The 24,029-nt window shown below is 43.9% G+C and overlaps 1 protein-coding gene across 1 annotated transcript in view; it reads left to right on the top strand.

The window, feature by feature from the left end:
* The window catches only part of hcn4 (hyperpolarization activated cyclic nucleotide-gated potassium channel 4), a 352,489-nt gene extending 328,687 nt beyond the window's left edge, over positions 1-23,802 (top strand). The window contains exon 8 of the mRNA XM_048617159.1: positions 22,250-23,802. Within this exon, the coding sequence (XP_048473116.1) occupies positions 22,250-23,547 (1,298 nt within the window). The 3' untranslated portion in view covers positions 23,548-23,802. The remainder of the gene's footprint in view (positions 1-22,249) is intronic.
* The last annotated feature ends 227 nt before the right edge of the window (positions 23,803-24,029 follow it).

The raw sequence follows: 24,029 nt of genomic DNA on the forward strand, positions 1-24,029 counted from the left end.
TGAAGGCAAGCATGCTGAATGCTTCTTCACAGTCCTGTCTACCTGTGACTCCACTTTCAAGAAACTATGCACCTGCACCCCTAGGTCGCTTTGTTCAGCAACACGTCCTACCATTAATTGTTTAAGTCCTGCCCTGGTTTGCCTTACCAAATGCACACCTCACATTCATCTAAATTAAACTCTATCTGCCATTCATTGGCCCATCTGAACATGTCCTGTTATATTCTGAGATAAGCTTCTTCACTGTCCGCTACACCACCTGTGTCATCTGCATTCTTACTAACCATATATTCATTTGCAAATTATTTATATAAATGACGAAAAGCTGTGGACCCAGCACACTGACCTCACAGACCTCCAGTCTGAAAAGCACGACCATCACCACCCTCTGTCTCCTACCTTCAAGCCAATTTTGTATCCAATTAGCCAGCACCCCCTGGATCCCATGTGATCTAACCTTACTAACCAGTCTGCCATGTGGAACCTTGTCAAATGCTTTGCTGAAATCCATACAGACAACATCTGCCACTTTGCCTTCATCAGTCTTCCCTGTTACCTCTTTAAAAAACTCAATCATGTCAGTGACACACGATTTCCCAGGCACAAAGCCATGTTGACTATCCTTGAACAGTCCTTGCCTTTCCCAATGCATGTAAATCCTGTCCCTCAGAATCTCCTCCAACAACTTACTCACGACTAACAAGTTGCCGTATTCTTAAACTTACATGGGCAGCATGAGAGCCAGCCGCTTTAACAGTTCCTGTGAGAGGGTGATTATTTAAAGCTCAAAAATAGAAATTGCTGGAAAAGCTCAGCAGGCCTGGCAGCATCTGTGGAGAGAAATCAGAGTTAACATCCACAGTTCTTTTGGTTTATTAAAAATTTAAGGTAATTGTGAGCGCAGGGTGCTAGGTAGGTAGTTTGCCAAGGTGCCAGGTGGATAAGGGGTGGATTGCTAGTGGTCTGGGTGCCTGAATCACAGGTGTGTAGGATGCCAGGTAAGTTGGTAAATGTCAAGGAATAAGGGAAGGGCACAGTGAACTGATGGAATGTTTAGGGCCAGTCAGGGTGGATGGGAAATATCGAATCAAGTTCAGAGCGTAGGGTGTCTGGAGGTGGTGTGGTAAGTTGTGGGAGGAGCTAATTTTAATACTTACCCAGTAGTTAGACTAGCTTTTTAATTCCTAAGTTTTACCTGCATAACTATTTACTTAACAGCCTGGAACCCTCCAAATTTCTGTATTTAAATGGATACCTTTGGAGGGATCCAATCATTGGGGAAAGACCTATCAGAATTGTCAATTTCCTGAACATTTCCCCTGGTGTCTGCTATGTTGGGGCTTCTGCAAGGTCCCCAAGCACAACATCCATCTACACTGCAGTAATGACCATCTGTCCATCAGAAAATTCAGAACACTGTCTCTAAAGTGGTCCTCATCATCAATGATAGGCTGATGATCCCATGGTTACTGAATTCATCATTCTCCCCTTGTCAGCGACCAACAGTGTGAATAAATGTTTGCAAAATGCTGATATTTTCTGGGTCAGGGAAGGTTGAATTTCATAAATATTAAACACCAGCAGCCCCATTATTTTCTGTGAAGTAATATTTCAATATTATAATTTTAGGACTGCATTCAAACAGCAGAAGGGGAAATGCAGATTAGTCTGTTTAATGAGTGGGCAGTGTTCTGTATTCCTTGAATCTTTAACCCGAGTGCAATTTATTTTTAATAGGTATTTAAGCCAATAATTTAGGTATAATCCAAAATTGAATGTTCACACACTGGCAGAGTTCGCAATGTAATGTCATCAATGTTTTAGACTTCAATGCCACGGCTAGCCAGTTTGAGGAATCCTTATTTGACTGAGAAAGCTTAAATAACAATCCGACTCACACTCCGAATGTGGGTCAGGAGAAGTTTCATTAATATTAATCCATTATATGCTGTGAAATGATAATTCTTAATGATGTTGTTCCCTATGAAATTTGAGTTGGAAATTCCCCTCGTGCCAGGAAGCATAGAAGCCAGGCCCACTTAATTGCCAGAGAGGCCATGTGTCAATCTCTTAACAGTGGGAAAGGATTAACAAGGGAAAAGCAGATGAGTGTCAATTAAACTTATCAACGAGCTAATTTGACACCCTTTACCCCTTCGCACACCCTTCAGATATGGGGACCACACTGTATGCAGTCCTTCAGGTGCAGAAAACACCCAGTACAGTGGTACAAAAGTTCTGTACTTTTTAGCTCCAACCACTCCCTTGGCATTTAAGGCCAAATATGTGTTTGTCTTCTTAATTACTCACTGCATCTGCATGCTTACATTTTGTGTTTGATCCACAAGGTCAACCAAATCCCTCTGTGCTTCACGGATTTGGAGTCTGTCTCCATTTACGTAAAAGTTTGCCTTTTGCTAGTCCTGCATTGTTCTGTAATGTCTGTTCTGCCAGGCTGAACATTACACTTGACAGTGCCTTTATCACAAGAACTTTTGATCTTCTGTATAAATATCTTGATTATGCTTCTCTCTTGTAAAATAGCAATAACGGAGATTGACGGCATTCCAATTTCATAAAGTGCTTTTTAAAGAAAAGCGCATGCATTCCTATCACAGACTGCAGTCTTTCATCTGAATTTTGCATGTATTAAATACCAGGGTCCATTCAGCAGTGCCCAGTGGGGAGCCATAATGCAAAGAAATTTATGTCAGAAATTAGATATATCACTTTATCTGAGGCACAGACACCCTAAAAATCGGGGCTGAAATAGAAATACAGCACTGAAATTTTCCCAAAGCATGGATTTCAGGGACTTTCACGACGGGTTTCCCTCCATGAGCCCCAGTGACATTTCTCACCCGATTTTACACTGCTCACCTCATTAAGTGTGCACCCTCACCTCTGCAGCGCTGTTCTCACACAATCTTGTACTCAGCAGCGGCCAAAGTACTAGGTCCTTTTGGCGTTCATGCCCATATTTCATCCCACCATTTCAAAACCAGGTCTGAAGTGGTCAATGTGATCTGGAGGAACATGCAGTAATGCCACATGAAGGCTTTTGGCCTTCTGCATTCTGCAAGGGAAAGTTCCTCTATCTTCCCTCTGCTACCTCACACTCATTCGAACTCTGCCACTGCACCCATCTCTAACCAAGGCTTATAGACTTCCACTCTTAATATTACATGCAACATCTTCCCTCAATGACTCTCATCCCTCCAAACTACTAACCCTTCCTTCCCTCTGCAATTCCTACTGGCTCACTTGTGAGACCTCAACACATTTTCTGTGCAAGGATGGACCAGCCCCTAAACTGACCCTGGTCTCCATTGACAGGACTGAGGACTGGTCCCCTTAGACTTTCAGCTTGGTTATTTGGTTGAAGGATGTTTGCTGCATAAATTGCAGCTATGTACTGTAGGTGTGACAAATGACACAGCAAAATGCCAAGCAGCAACATGTCCACCACCTTGACCGCTCGCACTGAACTTTGCTACAATTCGGCTGAATGTCAATTCTGGCCAGTGGCGTGGAGGATTTCTCTCTGAGTTTCTTCCTCACCTAATTCTCGGCACTCACCTCATCAGTTGTGCACAGCGCTCATCCTGTTTTCCGCTCAGCAACAGCTGAAGAATTGACCACTGCCAGGAACTTCCGGCACTGGCGGAGTTTTAAAATTCCAGCCACACACCAGGTCAGTACAGACAGTGAAAGGAACACTTCTCAGGACCCATTGGTGGCCATCTAACCTTTCATTGTAAATGCAAACTAGGGGCAGGCAATGGCCTAGTGGTATTATTTCTTTATTCATTCATGGGATGAGGGCATCGCTGGCTAGGCAGCGACATTTGTGGCCCATCCCTAATTGCCCAGAAGGCAGTTGAGAGTCAACCACATTGTTGTGGGTCTGGAGTCACATGTAAGCCAGACCAGGAAATGATGACCATGAAACTATTGCCAATTGTCAGGAAAATCCCATCTGGTTAATTAATGTCCTTTAGGGAAGGAAACTGCCATCCTTACCTGGTCTGGCCTACATGTGGTTCCACAGCAATGTGGTTGACTCTTAACTGCCCTCTGGGCAATTAGGGATGGGCAATAAATGCTGGCCTAGCCAGTGATGCCCTCATCCTGTAAAAGAATTAAAGAAAAGTTGTAAATATTTTGCAATTTAAGAGTCAAGCTATCCTTAATATCATTTTATCTTAGAATCCAGTCTAAGGGTGTCTACTGTTTTCCTAATGTGCAATGTAACCTAAAATATTCTTGTTGTTTAATGTGGGAGTATTACAGACCAGAAAACCTTCACACGGTTGAAAACATTTGCTTTCATTCAGCAACAGCAAAAGTAAAGAAAAACTGCATCTGAGAATAGAAAGATTAACAACAAATTTATAATCAGTGAGTGACCACTGTATTCAGTTTCCACCTGCCTCACAGCACCAGGGACCTGGGTTCAATTCCACCCTCGGGTGACTGTCTGTGTGCAGTTTGCACATTCTCCCCGTGTCTGTGTAGGTTTTCTCCGGGTGCTCCAGTTTCCTCCCACAGTCCAAAGATGTGCAGGTTAGGGTGGATTGGCCGTGCTAATTTGCCCCTAGTGTTCAGGGATGTGTAGATTAGGTGGGTTATCGGGGGATGGGTCTGGGTGGGATGCTCTGAGAGTCAGTGTGGACTTGTTGGGCCAAAAGGCCTGTTTCCACACTGTAGGGATTCAATGGTTTTATTGGAAGTGAGTGTCAATTGAGCCCTGTCTGCCTTGTTGTGCCTTTTGCTGCAGTGCTCCATCTTTGAGGTGAAACTAGAACCGGGGGCACAGCCTCAAAATAAGGGGGAGCAGATTTGGGACTGAGTTGAGGAGGAACTTCTTCACCCAAAGGGTTAAGAATCTGGAATTCCCTGTCCAGTGAAGCAGTTGAGGCTTCCTCATTGAATGTTTATAAGGCAAAGATGGATAGATTTTTGAATGGTAAAGATATTGTTACAGTGAGCAGGCGGGTAATTGGAGCTGAGTCCACGGAAAGATCAGCCATGATCTTATTGAATGGCAGAGCCAGCTCAATAAATCTGCTACTCCTATTTCTTATGTTCTTATGTTCACAAGGTGATGTTCCCCCTGCTTAATGTCATCAACTTCTTCCTCGGGGGACTTCTGTTGCTCTCCCAGCTCTCGAGCGTCTGTCCCAACCACACTTTGCTTTCTGCAGCTGCACAGAGGACAGCATTGAGGCACACACAGCGTTTTCAGCATCAGTTGCAGGTTTTTGCTGGTTGCTGCCACATAAGTACCTCCTCCACGTCTCTGTGCACAGCGCAGCAATGGTGACGATAACCCCTGCTCGGTCTGGGTTCACTGGTCACGTTTCCACTGAACCTGTGTGAGGAATATCAGAAACAAAGCAGGTTCTTAATAAGGATCTTGAGTAGATTTGTAGCTCGGGTTGTGGATGCTGTGGTTGGTTGGCTCGCCGAGCTGGTTCGTTAGTTCGCTGATCTTTCATTACCCTCCAGGGTAACATCATCAGTGCAGCCTCCGATGAGGCATTGTTGTGTTTTCCCACCTGGTATTTAAACTCTGGTGTCCTTTGGATTTGATTACCTCGTTTCTGGTTTTCATTGCAGTGGTGTACATATGGGGTCTAGTTCTATGTGTTTGTTGATGGCCTTCTTAGTGGAGAACCAGGCCTCTAGAAATTCCATGCTTTTCTGCATTTCAACTGTAAAGTTAGAATAAAGTGTGTCTTACTTAAAGCCTAGTAATTTGACAAATTGAATCATATCTGGAACACAGTGACTTACGCTTACCTTTAAGTGAGATAAAAGTTAGGGTCTGGGCTATCTTCTTGATATATTTTGAGGGGGTTCGGCAGTTCCATAACAGATAGAAACAACCCTGTTACTCCACCTACTCTGGGTGTGGTCACAGCCATTTCTAGTGCGCACTTACGATTCACACAAGAGTGGAAGACAATGTGGGCTGCATTTGGCGCTGTGAGTCACAGTCTGGTAGTCAAGGAGCCTCCCTGAACCTCCATGTTTCTTTCCCAGTTGAGGCCACCAGTATGGAGCCTCTACACGATCCCACTCACCTATTTGAATTACGACTTCATTTCCCAACACTGCTCCCTGAGCCCAACCCTAAAGCTTAGACATTGTGCTGCGCTGTTCCACTCCCCTCCCCATTGATGCTAAAGTGATTGTCATTGTCATAGATTCTCCCGCCTTCCTCAGGTTAACCCATGTCCTCAACTGCACTAATGAAAGTGGTCGCACTTAAAGAAATTCAGTACAAATTGTCCTACTCAGAGAGTGGTTAGAATCCAAAACTAACCACCATAAGGAGTAAGTAAAGTAAAAGGGTTAGTGCACTTAAAGGAAAGGAAGATAAGCACTTGAGGGAGAAGGGAATTGAAGGTTACGCTGATGGGGTTGAATAACAAGAGCTAGAAGGAGGCTTCTGCAGCACAGAAACAAGAGGTGATCATTTATCCATTTGAGTCTGTTTCACTGCTCAACAATAAGGTGTGAACTAAAGGCTAGGTGCCAGCGTGGACTGGGCTGGAAGGACTGTTGTTCTGAACATTATTATTTCTCTACTTGTCTAATTTATTCCTGCAATATATAATGCTGAACTTTTTTATTTCATTATTTTTCCAATTTTTTTCCCAAAGAACTTGTACTGAAGAATCTTTACTGAGGTACCTTGGTACTAAAATGGTGTCATAAGTGGCAACTTGCAAACTTTTCACTGTAATTATTTGTGTATGTGAGATTAGAGCCAGTTCATATCAATTCATAGTCCAGTCATAAACTAACTCCAGGTCCTTGCCTTTTCCCTTTATCCTTTAAAAATATTGACTGGCAAAATTCCACCAATCCCAGATTTCACGTTAACAGCTGATCAGCATTAACTGCCAATTATTGAAGGCATTTCCAGGTTTTTGCCACCTTTTGTGTGCAGCCTACCAGCTTCTCCAAGTGCAGTTAGAGATGAGCACAAATGCCGAGTTTGCCAGCAATTTCCACAACCCCATCCATGTACAAATAAAAGAAAAATCGTGTTTCCTGACTTTATTCCCAAAACACCTCCTTCAAGGTCTTAGGCCATGATCCCTAGTCCTAGCGTCTGCAACCAATAGAAATATTTATCTCAATCCACCCACCAGTTCACCTCAATAACCCAAAAGTTTTGATCAAAACTTGGCATGGATAGGCTAAATATTCAATGTCATTTTCCCAGGCAGGAAAGTCCAAACCAGAGGGCATAGGTTTAAGGTGAGAGGGGAAAAATTTTTAAGGGACCTAAAAAGCATGCAGAGGGTGGTGAGTGTATGGAATGAAATGCCAAAGGAAGTGGTGGGGGCTGGTACAATAATGACATTTTAAAGACATCTGGATGGGTACTTGAATAGGAAGGGCTTAGAGGGATATGGGCCAAATGCTGGCAAATAGGACTAGATTAATTTAGGATATCTGGTCAGCATGGATGAGTTGAACCAAGGATCTGTTTCAGTGCTGCTCAGCTCTATGACTCTATAAAAAGCCTGTTAATTAGGTAATATCCAGTTGACAGTTTGCATAATTTCACCTCATGGTCTTCCTCTTAGATATTTTACCATAAGTCATTTTGTAAAAATTAATTCATGGCATATAGGCATCATGGGTTGGGCCAGCATTTTTTGCCCATTCCTAATTGCCCTGGAGAAGGTGATGGTGAGCTGCCTTCTTGAATCTTGCAGTTTGTCTGGTGTCACTCAAACTGCAGGGCTACATTCTACAAATAATGTGAATCAATTGGTCAGAGTGGCCTATACCCTTGCTGTAAATTCTGTGTGATTCTATGTAATTCTACCTGCTCAATGTATAGGTATTGAAATGAGCTAATTGCGTAAATATGCGAAAATGGTCAAACAGCAGACATAATCCTGCCTTTCTTTACTCACTGCTCAAATCAATAGTGTAAATGATGTTTAAAAATGGACCTGGGTTTTGTTTGTTACTTGTGGATAATTTTGGGATTAAACGCCATTTTGAACATGATTACCACTTGAGGTATTAAAATTGGTGTTGTTGTTCTGCAATTTCTAATCTTCAATAGTTTAATCTGCATTTAAATATTGCTGTGTAGGAACCAGAACAGTGCTAAATCCCACAACAAACAGATCATTGATAAGTGACTCACTGAAGTGCTTCTTGCATTCTATGAACATTAGAAATCTTTCTCAATGCCTTTCATTCAGCAAAGGTCTAGCATGATCAGCTCAATTCTCATGCAAACCGTGCCCTATAAAGAAGTCACTTGTTCATTTGCAGAGAACAGACTAATAGAGTACAAGGTAGTCTGGAAAGTTTCAAGTCTCGCTCTTGGCCTTGGTAACCATGGGAGGGGCATTTAGGACAATGGAGAGGCCATAGTCTAGTGGTATTATCACTGCACTGTTAATCTAGAGATCCATGTAATATTCCAGAGGGCTTGGGTTTGAATCCTGTAATGGCAGGTTAAGGAATTTGAATTCAATAATTAACAAAAACACCTTGAATTAAGAATCCAATGATGACCATGAATCTGTTGTTGATTGCCAGAGGGAGAAAACATCTAATATCCTTTAGGGAAGCAAACTTCCATCATTCTCTGGTCTATATGAGACTCCATTCTGACAGCAATGTGTAGACTTCTAACTATTGGGTCAGAGATAGTAGGAACTGCAGATGCTGGAGTCTGAAATAACACAGTGTGGAGCTGGAGGAACACAGCAGGCCAGGCAGCATCAGAGGAGCACAAAAGCTGATGTTTCGGATCCGGGACCTTCTTCAGACCCAAAACATCAGCCTTCCTGCTCCTCTGATGTTGCCTGGCCTGCTGTGTTCCTCCTGCCCCACACTGTGTTAACAATTGGGTCAGTTTTGCTCAGTTGGCTGGATGGTTGGTTTGTGCAGCAGTGTGATGCCAACAGCGTGGATTCAATTCCCACACTAGCTGAAGTTACCACGAAGGGCTTTCCTTCTCAACCTCACCCCTTGCCTGAGGTGCAGTGACCCTCAGGTTAAACCATCACCAGTTATCTCTCTCCAATGAGAGCGCAGCGCTATGGTCTGGCAAAACTATGGTGACTCGATCCCTCAACTGTCCTCTGGGCAATTAGAGATGGGCAATATGCCTAGGCATTCCATGAATGAATAACATAAAAATACTCAGACAGGTTAAGTGTCAACCATGGCCTTGCATGTCAATGTGAAATTCTGACAAATGGAAAGCTTTTTTTTATTCATTTTGTGGGATGTGGGTGTTGCTGGCTGGCCAGCATTTACTGCCCATTCCTAGTTGCCCTTGAGAAGGTGGTGAGCTGCCTTCTTGAATTGTTGCATTCCTCCTGCTGTGGGTTGACCCACAATGCTATTAGAGAGGGAATTCCAGGATTTTGAGCCAGCGACAGTGAAGGAACAACGATATATTTCCAAGTCAGGATGGTGAGTGACTTGGAGGGGAACTTGGAGGTGGTGGTGTTCCCATATATCTGCTGCCCTTGTCCTTCTAGATGGAAGTGATTGTGGGTTTGGAAGGTGCTGTCTGAGGATCTTTGGTGAATTTCTGCAGGGCATCTTGTAGATGGTACACACTGCTGCTACTGAGCGTCTGTGGTGGAGGGAGTGAAGTGCTGTCTTTCCAGTATTGGCTATGTTCCCACACCAACTGAGGTTACCATGTGCCCTCAATTTAAATTCACCACCTGACATCTCTCTCTAATGAGAGAACAGGCCGATATCATGGTGGGACCAGGATGACTTTACATTTACCTTTGAAATGTGATTGTGGAATGGAAAATTCAGGTGTCACTTTTAAGTTCCTTGTTCTCCTGACACCCATTTAGCTGACATGACAAGGAGGCAATTAGTGAACACAATGTCATGCCTATGATTTATTATCTGCATCCATCGATAACGAATGACCTGTTGATGAAGTGGAAATTAAACCCTGATGCACAGCATGACTTAATCAGTGGAGATATGCTTTAAGTGACTTAGATGAAAATGTAGGTGGTCTGTTTAGTAAGTTTGCAGATGAAATGAAAATTGCTTGAGCTTTGGATGGTGAGGAAGGTTATCAAAGGATACAACAGGATATAGATCAGTTGGAAAGTTGGACAGAGAAATAGCAGATGGAGTTTAATTTGGACAATTGTGAGGTGATGAATTTTGGTAGGTCAAATGCAAAAGGAAAGCATTCAGTTAATGGTAGGACTCTTAGGAGCGTTAATATACAGAGGGATCTTGGGGTGCAAGTCCATAGCTCCCTGAAAATGGCAAGACAAGTAGATAAGACGGTAGGGAAGGTGCACAGCATGCTTGCCTTCATTGTTTGGAGCATTGAGTATAAAACTTGTCAAGTCATTTTGCAGCTATTTAAGACTTTAGTTAGGCCACATTTGGAGTATCATGTGCAGTTCTAGTCCTCACACTATAAGAAGGAAGTGGAGGCTTCAGCGAGGGTGCAAAAGAGGTTTACCAAGATGTTGCCTGGATTGCAGTGTATTAGCTATAAGGAGAGGTTGGACAAACTTAGATTGTTTCACTACAGCATAGCAGGCTGAGGGGTGATTTAACAGAAGTATATAAACTATGAAAGGCATGGATAGGATGGATAGTTGGAGTCTTTTTCCCAGGGTGCAAATATCAAATACTGGGGGGCATAGGTTTAAGGTAAGAGGGGAAAAAATTAAGAGAGATATGCAAGCAATGTTTTTTACATGGAGGGTGGCAGGTGTCTGGAATGTGCTGCCAGGGGAGGTAGTCAAAGCAGACATGATGGCAACATTTAAGAGGTATTTAGATAGACACAAGAACAGGCAGGGAATAGAGCGATATGGACCAGGTATAGCCAGATGGGATTACTTCTGAATGGCATCATGATTGGCCTATGTTCGATGCTCCATGGTTTCCACAATTGCCCTTAACAGGACCTCAGAATTCAGAACTTTTACTTCGCTCCTAAAGAAAGAAAGTCTTTTATTCTGCCTACTTTGCATGCACTTGTAGCCATTTTGTTTAGTGATTATGTGGTTGAGTTTTGATCTGACAAAGTGCCATCTTTGTTTCAGTGTGAGTGACTTGCAGCCTCTGCCTGTGACTCACAAATATCCCCCCATCCTTTATGTCACCTTTGTGTTGCTGTCCCTGTGGCCCCAATGAACCTTTCAACCACCCCCATCTCCTCCCATTTAAGCTGAAGCCCTTGATGATGGCCTAGTGGTACTATCGCTAGACTGTTAATCCAGAGGACCAGGTAAATGCTTTTAGGATTTGGTTTGAATCCAACCATTGCAGATAGTGCAGTTTGAATTTAATAACAATTCTGAGGTCAAATGTCTAATGATGACCATAAAAGTGCTACCAATTGTCAGGAAAAAAAAAATCATCTGCTCCACTAATGCCCTTTAGGGAAAGAAACTGCTATCCTTACCTGGTCTGGCCTACATGTGACTCCAGACCCAGATGTGGTTGATTCTTAACTGCCCTCTGAAATGGTCTAGCAAAACACTCATTTGTAATAATTGATGGAAAGTCTACAAAAAAAGATGGACCACCCTGTGATGACAACAATGACAAACCTTGTTAAAGTCTTTCTTTTGATTAGCAAAATTCTATAAATCTCAGATTTCAAATTAATACTTGACCAGCATCAAATGCTACTAATGGAAGAGATATCCATTTTCCTACCATTTGTGTATTGCTTACCACCAACTTCTCCAGGGCAATTAGGGTTGGACAATAGCAAAACAGAAATCAATGACAATCCCGGGATCAAACTCTTTGTGAGTTAGAGTCATAACTGCACATAAGAAGATAGTTGCGGTCGTTGGAGGTCATTCATCTCAACTCTAGGACACCTTTGCAGGAGATCCCCAGGGTAGAGTCCTAGGCCCAACCATCCTCAACTGTTTCATCAATGATCTTCCCCACATCATAAGGTCAGAAGTGGGGATGTTCACCAATGATTGTACAATGTTCAGCACCATTTGTGACTCCTGTACAAGGACAAGGGCAGCAAATACATGGGAATACCACCCCTCTAGGTTCCTTCAAACCACTCACCATCCTGACTTGCAAAGAAATTGCTGTTCCTTCAATGTCTCTGGATCAAAATCCTAGAACTCCCTCTCTAAAGCATTGTGGACTGCAGCAGTACAAGAGGGGAGCTCTCCACCACCTTCACAAGGGCAACTAGGGATGGGCAACGAAGGCTGGCCAAACTACCAATGCTGACATCCCACAAGATAATTTAAAAAAAGCTGCCATCCTTCCCTCGATGGTAAAATATAATCCAAGCCAGAGAGGTTGACTGCCTATTACTGAGAACTAAAGTTTTTAAGTGCCAAGACATCAAGATGAGCCACACAGAGGGTAGCAGACAGTGCTGACGTCAGTGAGGGTACACTAAGAACGTAGTGTGAATTGGAAAGAGCCAGGCAGACTCAAAGTAAGCGCTAAAGTGAGTCAGCGCTAAGAAAGCAAGCATAGTGCCATAAGGCACCTGTGTCTCTACCAGCACAAAAACGTCCTATGGAGGTGAGTGAGGTGCGTGTCTGTCCCTGTGCACTAAGTGGCCTGGCAGGAATTTGCAAACTGCAGGTATCTATCAGCTTCACAGAGAAGTGTTGAAGGCCTGATATAGCGCCTACATTAGTCCAAGAGTAGGCAAGATGATGGCATGGCGGCTTGCCAGTATCGACTTGTATGGATGAAGGGTCAAAGAACATAAAGCATAAAAGGAATTTTTTTTATTTATTTACGGATGAGGACATCACTGGCCAGGCTACCATTTATTGCCCATTTCTAATTGCCTACAGGACAGTTAAGAGTCAACCACATTGCTGTGGGTCTGGAGTCACATGTAGGCCGGCCCAGGTAAGGATGGCAGTTTCCTTCCCTGAAGGACACAAGTGAACTAGATGGATTTTTCCAACAATCAACAATGGTCATCGTTAGACTCTTATTTCCAGAGTATTATTGAATTCAAATTCTGTCACCTACTACAGTGGGATTCAAAGGTGGATCCCTAAAACATTACCAGGTTTTCTCGATTCACACTGCAGAGATAATATGACTAGGCCATTGCCTCCCATTAATCAGAAGAAGGAGTTGCATAATGCCTGGGACAGACACTGGGTGAGCTGCGGGCCTTTGTGCAATTAATTTTCTAGTGGAGGAGTTAAGAAGTGGAGGTCGGTAGAGAATATAGCAAGTTAGGTTTTAAATAAGTTGCAAAATGCAAAATGCAAAACCGCTATGCTGTTTTGGGCAGTGTGTAGATCGTTATGGCTATTATCTCAAATGCTAGATCGGCCAAAGTGGAACTTATTTTCCCAATTGTCTCTTTTCACCCAAGGCCTCAGTTGTCCTCTGAAACCTCACCCAAGAGATAGTGATCCTCATGTGACTCCTGGCACCTATGAAGTAGTCTACAACTGCACTATTTGGTAGAACTCACATAAAGCCCAACGCTGTCCTTGAGCACATCCACACGTGGATCTGTAGCTGGCACAGACCGATAGCCTTTCCCTGCATTGAAACATGAGCACTGAAGCGTAGATTTTTTTATTGTTGCCCCAGATACAATCAGTCAACTGAGACTGACAGGCAATGAAACCTTTAAAACATTTTGGTTCCATTCATTGCATAAAACCATTAAGGATGAGGAGAAAATTCTGAGGAACACAACTTTGCATTATTTTCTCTTCACCCATTCACCCATTTGACAGTAATGTCTCCATGGGGATAAAGGATTTACTAACATGTTGCAAATAATCAGTAGATTAATGCCTCTGTTACTAGCTAGAAGGATTACTAGAATTAATCCATTAATGCATGGCAAAACCTTGCAATCTTTGAATGACTTCTCATTTAACATAAAATTTAATCTGATTTGGCTTGGCTAATCTCACAAAAGTTACAGCTATATTATAGTCACATGTTTATTATTATTTGAAGTAAAAGTCTGAGTTACAAATTGACATTGCAGGAAAGTTTAGGAAGAAATATCAAGTCAAATTAACTCTGAGCTATAATTGGCACATACTACAATGTGTTTCGGTTAGTCTAAGAACTCATTTTGCACTTTAATGCACACTATGCCCTTTTCCCTAATAGAAAACACACCTGACCTAGCCTTCTGATTCAGCATAGCTCACAAAATATATTATTTCAAGATTTTGTTATTTACGGTGTAATGGGTAGAGTCATTACCTCTGGACAGAAGTTTTGAGTTCATGCCCCACTCCAGAATTTGATGGCCACAGAAAATGCAACATAGCACACTCTAGATCGTTGGTTATAAGAGCAGGCCAGTTTCCTCATCAGTCGGGTAGAGCAACAACCACATTAAATTATTCGGTGTGCAGATTCTTGCCAGGAACCAGTGTCATTCCCTTTCCAAGAGGCTAAGACACACACACACACACACACAATCTCTCTCTCACACACATAGACAGTCACACACACACAGATGCACATACACACAGACACACACACACACACACACACAGACACACTCACACACACACCCCCACACAGACAGCCACACACAGATACACACACAGACACACACACACACATGCTCGCACACACACATGCTCGTACACACGGAATCACTCTCGCAGACAGACACACACACAAATGCATGCACAGATACACACATAGACACATACATACACACACACTCTCACAGACAGACATACAAACATACACGTGTATACACACACACACTCTCACAGACACACGCACAAATGCATGCACAGATACACACATAGACACATACATATACACACATGCACATACAGTCTCACAGACAGACACACAAACATACACGTGCATACACACACACACACACACACACAACACACACACAACACACACACACACACACACACACACACCCATTGTGCCCTCCAACTGGCTAATTGTGTGAACCATCTGGGGGTGCAGCAGTCTACTGCAGGGACCAAAGAAGCATTTCCAAAAAAACAGTGAAACCCTCTTCTTTTCCATCAGAAACAAAATCAGAAATTGCTGGAAAAACTCAGCATTTCTGGAAAGAAAGCAGAGTTAACATTTAGGGTCCAGTGACCCTTCTTCAGAACTGCTGAGTTTTTGCAGCAATTTCTAATTTTGTTTCTGATTTCCAGCATCCGCAGTTCTTTGGTTTTTTTTTGGTCAACCTCCCTACCATTCCCTTTATCGCTTTGCTAATATAATCCAGGACAATGCTGTATTCCTCTGGCTGCAATGACTTTTACTCACCTGCCCACAGACCAGAGCAGATACCTTAATATCCAGTTTCCTAAGAATTCAGAGTGTTAAGATAACCCCGTATCAAAGTTCCCTCTAAGCTGCAGATGCATTGGCTTCGGATTCCAGAAGATGTTGCCATATATAGACCATTGGCAGGCAACACTGGGGTGAATCTAGCCCCACATACAGGTGTGCTGGGCTCATAGTTACAGTCATGTATTTCCAGCTAGTGGTCTAGATATTCACCTCCGACACATTCAAATTGAATTCCCTGAATCTCCACTAGATCTTCCAATTAGGATCTGTAAACCCCGTACCAATTGTTCAGATTATAACGTACCTACTTGTCTTTAGGCGGCTTCAGGGCTACAGATTGCTGTGAAGGGACTACCTGTTATGAAGCTGTCCAGGAATCTGTGAATCCAGCAGCAAAGCATCCCCTTTATTGTGCAGCAGTCCGGCTGCCAGTTTCTATGATTTAAATGCCTGGCAGTACAGCCAGGCACATTGACAGTTCCTGTGAAATGTTAAGTATGCAAGGTAAGTGCAAGGTGAAGATGCCAGGTGCCTGGGTAATGCCAGCCAGTTGATAGAGGTAGTGCATCAGATGGGTAAGGAGGGATGCTGGGTTTCAGGTGGGTAGGATACCAGGTCAGTGCAATGCCAAATAGGTAGAGTCTCTGATGGGTTAATGAGTGTTATGGTTGGGCAGTATCAGGTGGGAGGGGAAGGGGAGGGTCCATGGGAGGGAGGTTCAGGTCACTGGGGTTAGATTTTGCCATTAGGTCTAGTGAACCAGGCATGGGTCGTTGTGGAGAGAACAGTCTGGGGAGATTGTTGGATCCATTTGATAGGAAAGAGTTATTGGATCTATGGTCTGTCAGGTCTGCATCTGGGAAGGCATGGGCAGGCCAGGATGGGGGTCCACAGGTGCCAAGGAACTGGGATGCACTGTCAGCTCTTGTCCGGGGGCTGGTTAGACAATAAGGGGGTAAATGTCGGCCTGATCAGGAGGTGAGGGTTGTTGGAATCCAAGAGGAGGGGAGGGGCAAGGTCAGATTTCTGGAGGGTTGGGGTTAGGAGATGTATCGGTGCCAGTTCATCAGGTTTGATTAGAGGGGCATTGGAAATAGATTGGGTTAGAAGGAGATTCTGGAAGGAGGTTCTGGCATTGTTGGTCAGGAGTCCAAACAGTGTAAGACATTGGGGGAGGTGTATTTGGGGATGGGGACAGTGGAATCAGTGGTGATTGGGAGTTCAGTTCAATCATTACCTAGGACCTGGAATAGGTCTATAATCCACAAATGTTTTCTGGGTAAGTATTTGTTTAAGTCAGCTGTAAATTCTGTGACTTTGGTGAACTCTTTCGGGGGGTTCTAGGCACAGGTGAATTGCTTATTGGAAAATTCAAGTTCTTGAGCAATTCTCGTGGAATCATCTGCATCAGGAATTCTTCATGGTTCCAATGTGCAATTTGAGTCTGCACTGCTCCAATGGCACTCTGCTGACTGGAATATCTAGCTTCTTGTGACTTAGTTTCAGCTAAATGATCATGAGTGTTTCTATTTATTTTATGGATCTAAGTGGTTCATGAAAGGCATCAGCAAATTTAGTCAACTGTTGCCCATGCCTGGCCTAAGCTATGTATAATTAACTTTCTTTCATTATACCTTCAGAAGTGTCAGAGCCAAGAAGCAATAATTGCAGCTCTTTCAGCATTGCCCATATCCCAAAAACAATCAGGAACCAAAAGCAAAATGACCTTCCCTCCATAACATCAGAAATGGATATATTCCCTGATGATTGTGCAGTGTTCAACATCATCTGTGAATCGTCAGTTCCTGAAGTATTACATGTCCAAATGCAATAAAATCAGAAATTCTTGGAAAAACTCAGCAGGTCTGGCAGCATCTGTGGGGAGAAAGCAGAGTTAATGTTTTGGATCTAGATACCCTTCAGAACTGACTGTAGCCAGGAACAGCTTGGTGTATATGCTAGAGAAGGGGTGGAGGGAAGGGGAAAGGACTAAATGAAAGGTGGAGATGGAGTCCAAAGAGAGAGAGAACAATAATTGGACAGATAAAGGAGTGGGTAAAAGTCAGCCTTGGAGAATGCAGCAACACCTGGCAATATCCAAGTTTAAGCTGACAAGTGGCAAATAGAATTTATGTCAGGCAATGACTATCTCCAACAAGAAAGAAAATCTAACCATCTCCTCAAGACATTCAATGGCATTACCCTCACTGAATCCCCCAGTATCAAATCTCTGGGGTTACCTGAAGCTGAACTGGATCAGACATAGACCTACTCTCTCATGTCTCCTCAAAACCTATTCACCACCTACAAGGCACAAGTCAGGAGTGTAATTCTCCTTGCCAAGACGAAAGTAGCACCAACAATACTCAAGAACCTTGACACCATCCAGGGCGAAATAACCAGCTTGATTGGCTATCCACCACTTTTAACACCCACTCCCTACATGACTGACACACAGTGGCAGAGTACAATCTACAAGATGCTTGGTCAACAGCACATTTCAAACTCATAATCTTGACCACCTAGAATGACAAGGACAACAGAGGCATGAGAACAGCACCCACTGCCATTTCCCTTCCAAACCAGACACCATCCTGACTTAGAATTTTGTCACGGTTCCTTCACTGTCCTTAAGTCAAAATTCTGGAACTGCCTGTCTACCTACACACCAAGAACTATTGCTTTTCATGGAGGCAACTCACCACATTCTTCTCAAGGGCAATTAGGGATGGGCAGCCATCAACGCCCACAATCCTTGAATGAATTTCTGGATTACAGTATACAGTTTGGTTTCTGCACCTAATAAAGAATGTGTTGTCTTCAGAAGGAGAACCAGAAAGGTTCATTGGATTGACTCCTGGGATGAGAAGGCTGACCTATGAGTAGAGATTGAATAGAGCGGGACTATACTCTCTTGAATTTCAGCAACTGAGGTGCAATCTTTTTGAAACATAACAAGGTTTATACATTATAGGGGTGTGAGTGATGAGTGTTATGGCGAGATGTGTAGCAGAATAAGACAAGAAACGTAACAAGACCCATCTCGATATCGAGATAATCTCATTCCATCAAATACAATGACTCATACAGTCCTACAGCAGGGAAACAGACCTTTCAACCCAACCCATCCATGCCAACCAGGCTTCCTAAACTTAATTAATTCCATTTGCCTGCATTTGGCCCATATCCCTCTAAATCTTTCCTATCAATGTACCTCTCCAGATGTCTTTTAAATGTTGTAATTGTATCCACCTCTGACACTTCCTTTGACAGCTCTTTCCATATATGCACCACCCTCTGCGTGAAAAAGTTGCCCCTCAGGTCCCTTTTAGGAATTTTCAGGACTCCTGTTGCTATCACTCATGTTCCTGTACCCATTGATGGACAGAGCGAAAATGTTTGAAAATAGATTTGCAACCCGGAATCCCCTGTATCATGATGAGAGACAATTGCCATCCTACAGTTCAGCCATTTAATTAAATGATGAAAGAGAACTCATTGCCTGATTTTGAGTTGATACTTCAATTAGCTACTTGGTGTCATTAAACACTGGAGAGGATGATAGTAATGCTAATCATATGGTTTAATCAGATTGTTGCGACAGTCTGACACAAACTACTCACGATAATTTTCCTTCCAGTGTTTTATATCTCTCCTGCATTTCCCCAACCCTTCCATTCCAGTGTCCTTTCCACTTCTGAAGGTGCCAACTCACGCTCTGCAGTTTCATAAGAAACAATCTCACTGGCATACCCTGTTTATTTTCTGAACTCAAGTTGTTAATCATACAACCAAGCTGTCTCTCATCTCCCACTTGTGCAATTTACTCCAGAAGTCACTGACCATCGACTGGAAATGTATCCAAAATGATTGTTTCCTTTCTGTATTGACACACTGATCGAGTCAGTCCTTTAGTTCTCCTGGGGCAAACTCTGGCCAGGATAAACAGCCTGGGTACATCGAAGTCTGGCTTTCTAACTCTCAATAGCTCTGAAACCAGAAAGGAGCATGTTCAGGTTTTGAAGTCTGACTGAGATGATTACTAACTCAACATCAACTCGCTTGTTCATGACTGGAAATAATGTCAGCTATCATCAGATCATGATCTTACCTTCAACACCTACTGGAGTTCTGAGCGAGAGAACAGTTTTGAATGGAATTTCGCATTGATTTACTATGATGTGACTGCCATTGTTAGATCAATATGTAGCATTTGTTGAAAATTGCTTTGCGCATTTTGTCAACCTAAAGCTGCTTGTGCACATGTACCAGCAGAGGGAATCTGAATTGTAAAAAAACAGAATGTGATACAGTAAGTAGGATTTTTAAGGACATAATAGTCATGGAGAGTAGGAGAGGTTTAGTGGTGTCCCATATGTGATGGTACTGTGCCTTTGAGAGATATATTCTGTCCTGTTTCTTTTGCAGAGGGGTGTTGAGAAATTGGTGCCGAAATGCTTCCTTCAGACAGGCAGTTTTTCAGTTCTCCCTGGGTGTTTTTCTTTAAATGAATCATGAGTGGGCAGGATCTGGACTTACACATCCCTCTGCAAGAGAGGCTGGACAGAACACATCACTTAAAGGCTCAGTACTGTCAGAAATATCAGGGAGCAAACCTGGGAATTCTCTGTGGGGAACAGCTGTGACATTTCTGACACACAGCAAGTTAGATATCAGTCAGAGACATTTAGAACTAGATTTGCTCAAGCTTTTAAACAGGGATCCTTTATTATATTATCAATTATTATTTCCTAGCAGACTCCCTCTGCTGGTACATGTGCACAAGTGAGCTTTAAGTAGACAAAATGCGCAACGCAATTTTCAATGAATTGCACAAGCTGATCTTAACAATGGCAGTTATATTTTAATAAATCAATACAAAGTTCCATTCAAAACTGTTCTCTCATTCAGAACTGCAGTAGATGTTACAGATTAAGATCGTCTTAAAGTAGGACTCATGCTCAAGTTTAATACTTCAAGTTGGTGACAAGGCAGGGGGATCAGAGGAGGTAAGTGATGGGCATTATTTTAACTCCTCCTAACCACTCGCACTTCACTGGCTCACATTCCACGAGCTAGAGGAAGTTAACATTGGGATCAAAGCGTGCATAACTTTACTAAAAGCTGCAGGTGAAAAGGAAAATGGTGAAATGGTGAATCTTCCACTTTAACAATTATGGGGTGACATAAAGAGACTGAAGAAACTCCATGAAGGTCAGTATCCCATCAACAACTCACCCTTTATTTAGATGTGCACAGTGCCTGACACTGACCCAGCTAGCTCAGAGCCAGCTCCTAAACTGAACAGAACCTCTGACACTCCTGTTTATATCTATCAGCCAGGGCTCCCTGATTGGACCAGACTAATGACCCCAATCAGGGAACTCATATTCTATGAGATCCACCTGGCTGACTTTGTTTCAATTTCTTTGCTATCCACTTCACTGGACTCTCTTGCATTTTTGCTCATGACTCTCCAAATTTTGCTATGGATTCCATTCCATGTTAAAAGTTGGTCTTCCCTTTCAGACAATGCATTCCAGATGAAACCAACAACTACTGTAATAAAAACAAAATACTGCAGATGCTAGAAATCTGAAATGAAAGCAGAAATGCTGAAGAAACTTAGCAGTTCTGGCAGCATCTGTGGAGACAGAAACAAAGCTAACTTTTCAAGTCCAGTATGACTCTTCTTCATAACTATATGTTTCCATAGAGCCTTTAATGTAACAACTCATCTCACTGTGTATCGCAGACAGTTCACAGTATGATGCTGAGCCACTTAAGGATCTACTTGGTCAAGATGATATATTTTAAAGAATGTTTAAAGACAGCATTAGAGGTATAGGAAAGATATTTCAGAGCTTGAGGCCTAGGTAACCGAACATATAGTCACCAATGGTATAAAATGAGGGGCGCACAATAGGCCAAATATACATGTACAGAGATCTCAAAGGATTATGCAGCTGGAGAGGATTACAGAGATACGGAAGAGTGAGGCCATTTGAAAGCAAGGAAAAGAGTCTTAAAATCAAGATTTTTGAAAATTCGTTAACAGGATGAGGACCTCATTTGAGGCTAGGCAGCATTTATTGCTCAGAGGGCAAGTAAGAGTCAACCACATTGCTGTGGGTCTGGAGTCACACATAGGCCAGACTAGATAAGGATGGCAGTTTCCTTCGGTGAAGAACATTAGTGAACAAGATGGGGTTACCCCAACCAACAATCAGCAATGGAATCATGGTCATCATTAGACTCTTAATTCCAGATATTTGTTGAATTCAAATTCCACCATTCACTGTGGTGGGATTTGAACCCAGGTCCCCAGAACATTATCTGGGTCTCTGGATTAATAGTCCAGAAATAGGCCATCATCACAGTTTCTTGACTGGGAACTAAAGTGGGTCATCAAGCACTTTTTTTTAACTATTCATTTGTGGGATGTGGGCATTGATAACTGGTCCAGCATTGCCCATCCTTAGTTGCTCTTGAGAAGGTGGTAGCGAGCTGCTTTCTTGAACCACTGCCTTCTATGTGCTGAAGGTTGACCCACAATGCCCTTAGGAAGGGAGTTCCAGGGTGTTGACCCAGTGACACTGAAGGAACAGCAATATATTTCCCAGTCAGAGTGGTGAGGATCTTGGGAGTGGAACTTGGATGTGGTGATGTTCCCATGTATCTGCTGCCCTTGACCTTCTAGATGGAGGTGGCCCTGTGTTTGGAAGGCACTGTGTAAGGATGTTGGGTGAACTTCTGCAGTGCAGGGTGGTAGGGAAATAAAACTAAGACATGGGTGACAGAGATTACACAATCTCACACGAGGAAAAGAAAATATCAACTTCGCCTGTGGTTCTTTGGTGAATTGTGCTGAATGATTTCAATCTCGTTAAACAGTCATCTAACATGTTCACGCTTGCTGTTTCCGCAGGCAAGAAAAATTCCATCTTGCTTCACAAAGTGCAGCACGACCTGAACTCTGGTGCCTTGAACTATCAGGAGAGCGAGATCATCCAGCAGATCGTGCAACACGACAGGGAGATGGCTCAGAACATCCAGAATAACCCGGTGCCCACGGTCTCCACACCTACTCCGGTTATCTGGACCCCGCTGGTTCAAGCCCCTCTGCAGACAGCAGCGGCGACCACTTCAGTGGCGATCACACTGACCCACCATCACCATTCGCAACTCCGGGGCAACATGTTCCAGCCTTCGGTGTCCATCCTGAACTCTCTGGGGCAACAGGCGAAGCGGATGCCGTGCTCTGCGCCCACCACCGGACCCTCGTCGGCCGGCTCCCCGTCCAGCGCCCCCTCCCAGCTGCAGACCCCCAGCGCCGAGTCGCCCTCGGCCGCTCTGTTCCACCCCCACCAGCCGAAGGGAGGCTCGGCTTCCAGCAGCCTGAGCCAACTACAGCCGCCGCCGCCGCCGGCCCCGGGGCTCCAGCCTTCCCCGTCTTTGGGATCGTCGGTCAGCCCGAGCCCAGCCGGAGGCGGCCCCGCGGTGGGGCTCAGAGCGCCCCAGGGACACGCCGGCGTCCTTCAGTTCCTGCAGCCGACCACCGGCTCGTCTTCCCCTCCCTTCTGCCCGAGCCCCCTGCCCCCGGGCTCTCCTTCAGCCCACTTCCCGGTGCCGGCAAAGAGCGGGAGGGGGCACCACCCGAGCCCCAGGGTCCAGGTCTCGCCGCTCCAACAGCGCTCGGTCACGCCGTGCTACTCCCCCGGTGCTCTGAGCCCTCCGCCCGCAAGCCCGGCCGCCAGAAGGACATTCCACGGCGGCTCCTCTGAAGCGTCAGGCTCCCGCACGTCTCTCCTGACCCCTCCGGCCCTTCAGCAGATCATCACCCTCAAGAGCACGCCGCCGCCTCCTCCTCCTCTTCCTCTGCCGCCAGTCGGACGCTTGACACAGGACCTTAAGGTGATCTCCGCCTCCCAGCCGTCCTTGCCTCAAGAGTTGACTCATCAGAGCAGCCCTTCCTCGGGCAGAGAAGCCTCGGGCGGTGTGACGGGCTTCAGTAGACCCAGACGCTTGAGTAAACCGTGCAGCTCCATCCCCGAGCGCATGACTCTACCCAGGCAGTTGTCATCAGGTTCTTTACCTCAACCGCAAGGACAAACACTTGGAGCATTTTTCCCAACCACGTTATCTCAAGACGAGACTGGTCCTCAGAAGGGATCCCTTGGTTCTGATTTGGAACCTGTTCGGTCTAAGCTCCCTTCCAACTTGTGAGGTTATATGAACAGGTCACAAGTAACCAGATCTATTATATATATATATAAAATTCTCTTTACTTCTGTATAACTGTGATTTTTTTTTAGATGACCAGTTATTCTAGAGCTATAGTTTTGTGTCGCATTATTTTATAAATTTTCATACGAAGGGAACTGTGTAAATTACTGCAGATAAATATAGTATGGCCTCTTTTCGCAGTATTAGAATTAATAGCAAAATGGTATAGGGTCACACAAATGTAATTTTTTTTTGGAAAGGAAACATATTTAATGATGCTTGAAGCTTCATTAAAAGTCAGAAACAATTAGCACCAACAAGTAGTCCAGTAATGCATCCAAGGTCACTGTCTTCAACTCAGCCGAAGCTCAATTGATGGACTATTTCTCACTAATAGATATACATGGGTAGGAGAAACTTTTTCTCTCAGGTACTAAGAGCTGCCAAAATGTTCCAGTGTTAATTGGTATTTAAAATTGACA

The sequence above is a fragment of the Rhincodon typus genome, chromosome 36 (assembly GCF_021869965.1).
Source record: "Rhincodon typus isolate 14 chromosome 36, sRhiTyp1.1, whole genome shotgun sequence".
NCBI classification, from domain to species: domain Eukaryota; kingdom Metazoa; phylum Chordata; class Chondrichthyes; order Orectolobiformes; family Rhincodontidae; genus Rhincodon; species Rhincodon typus.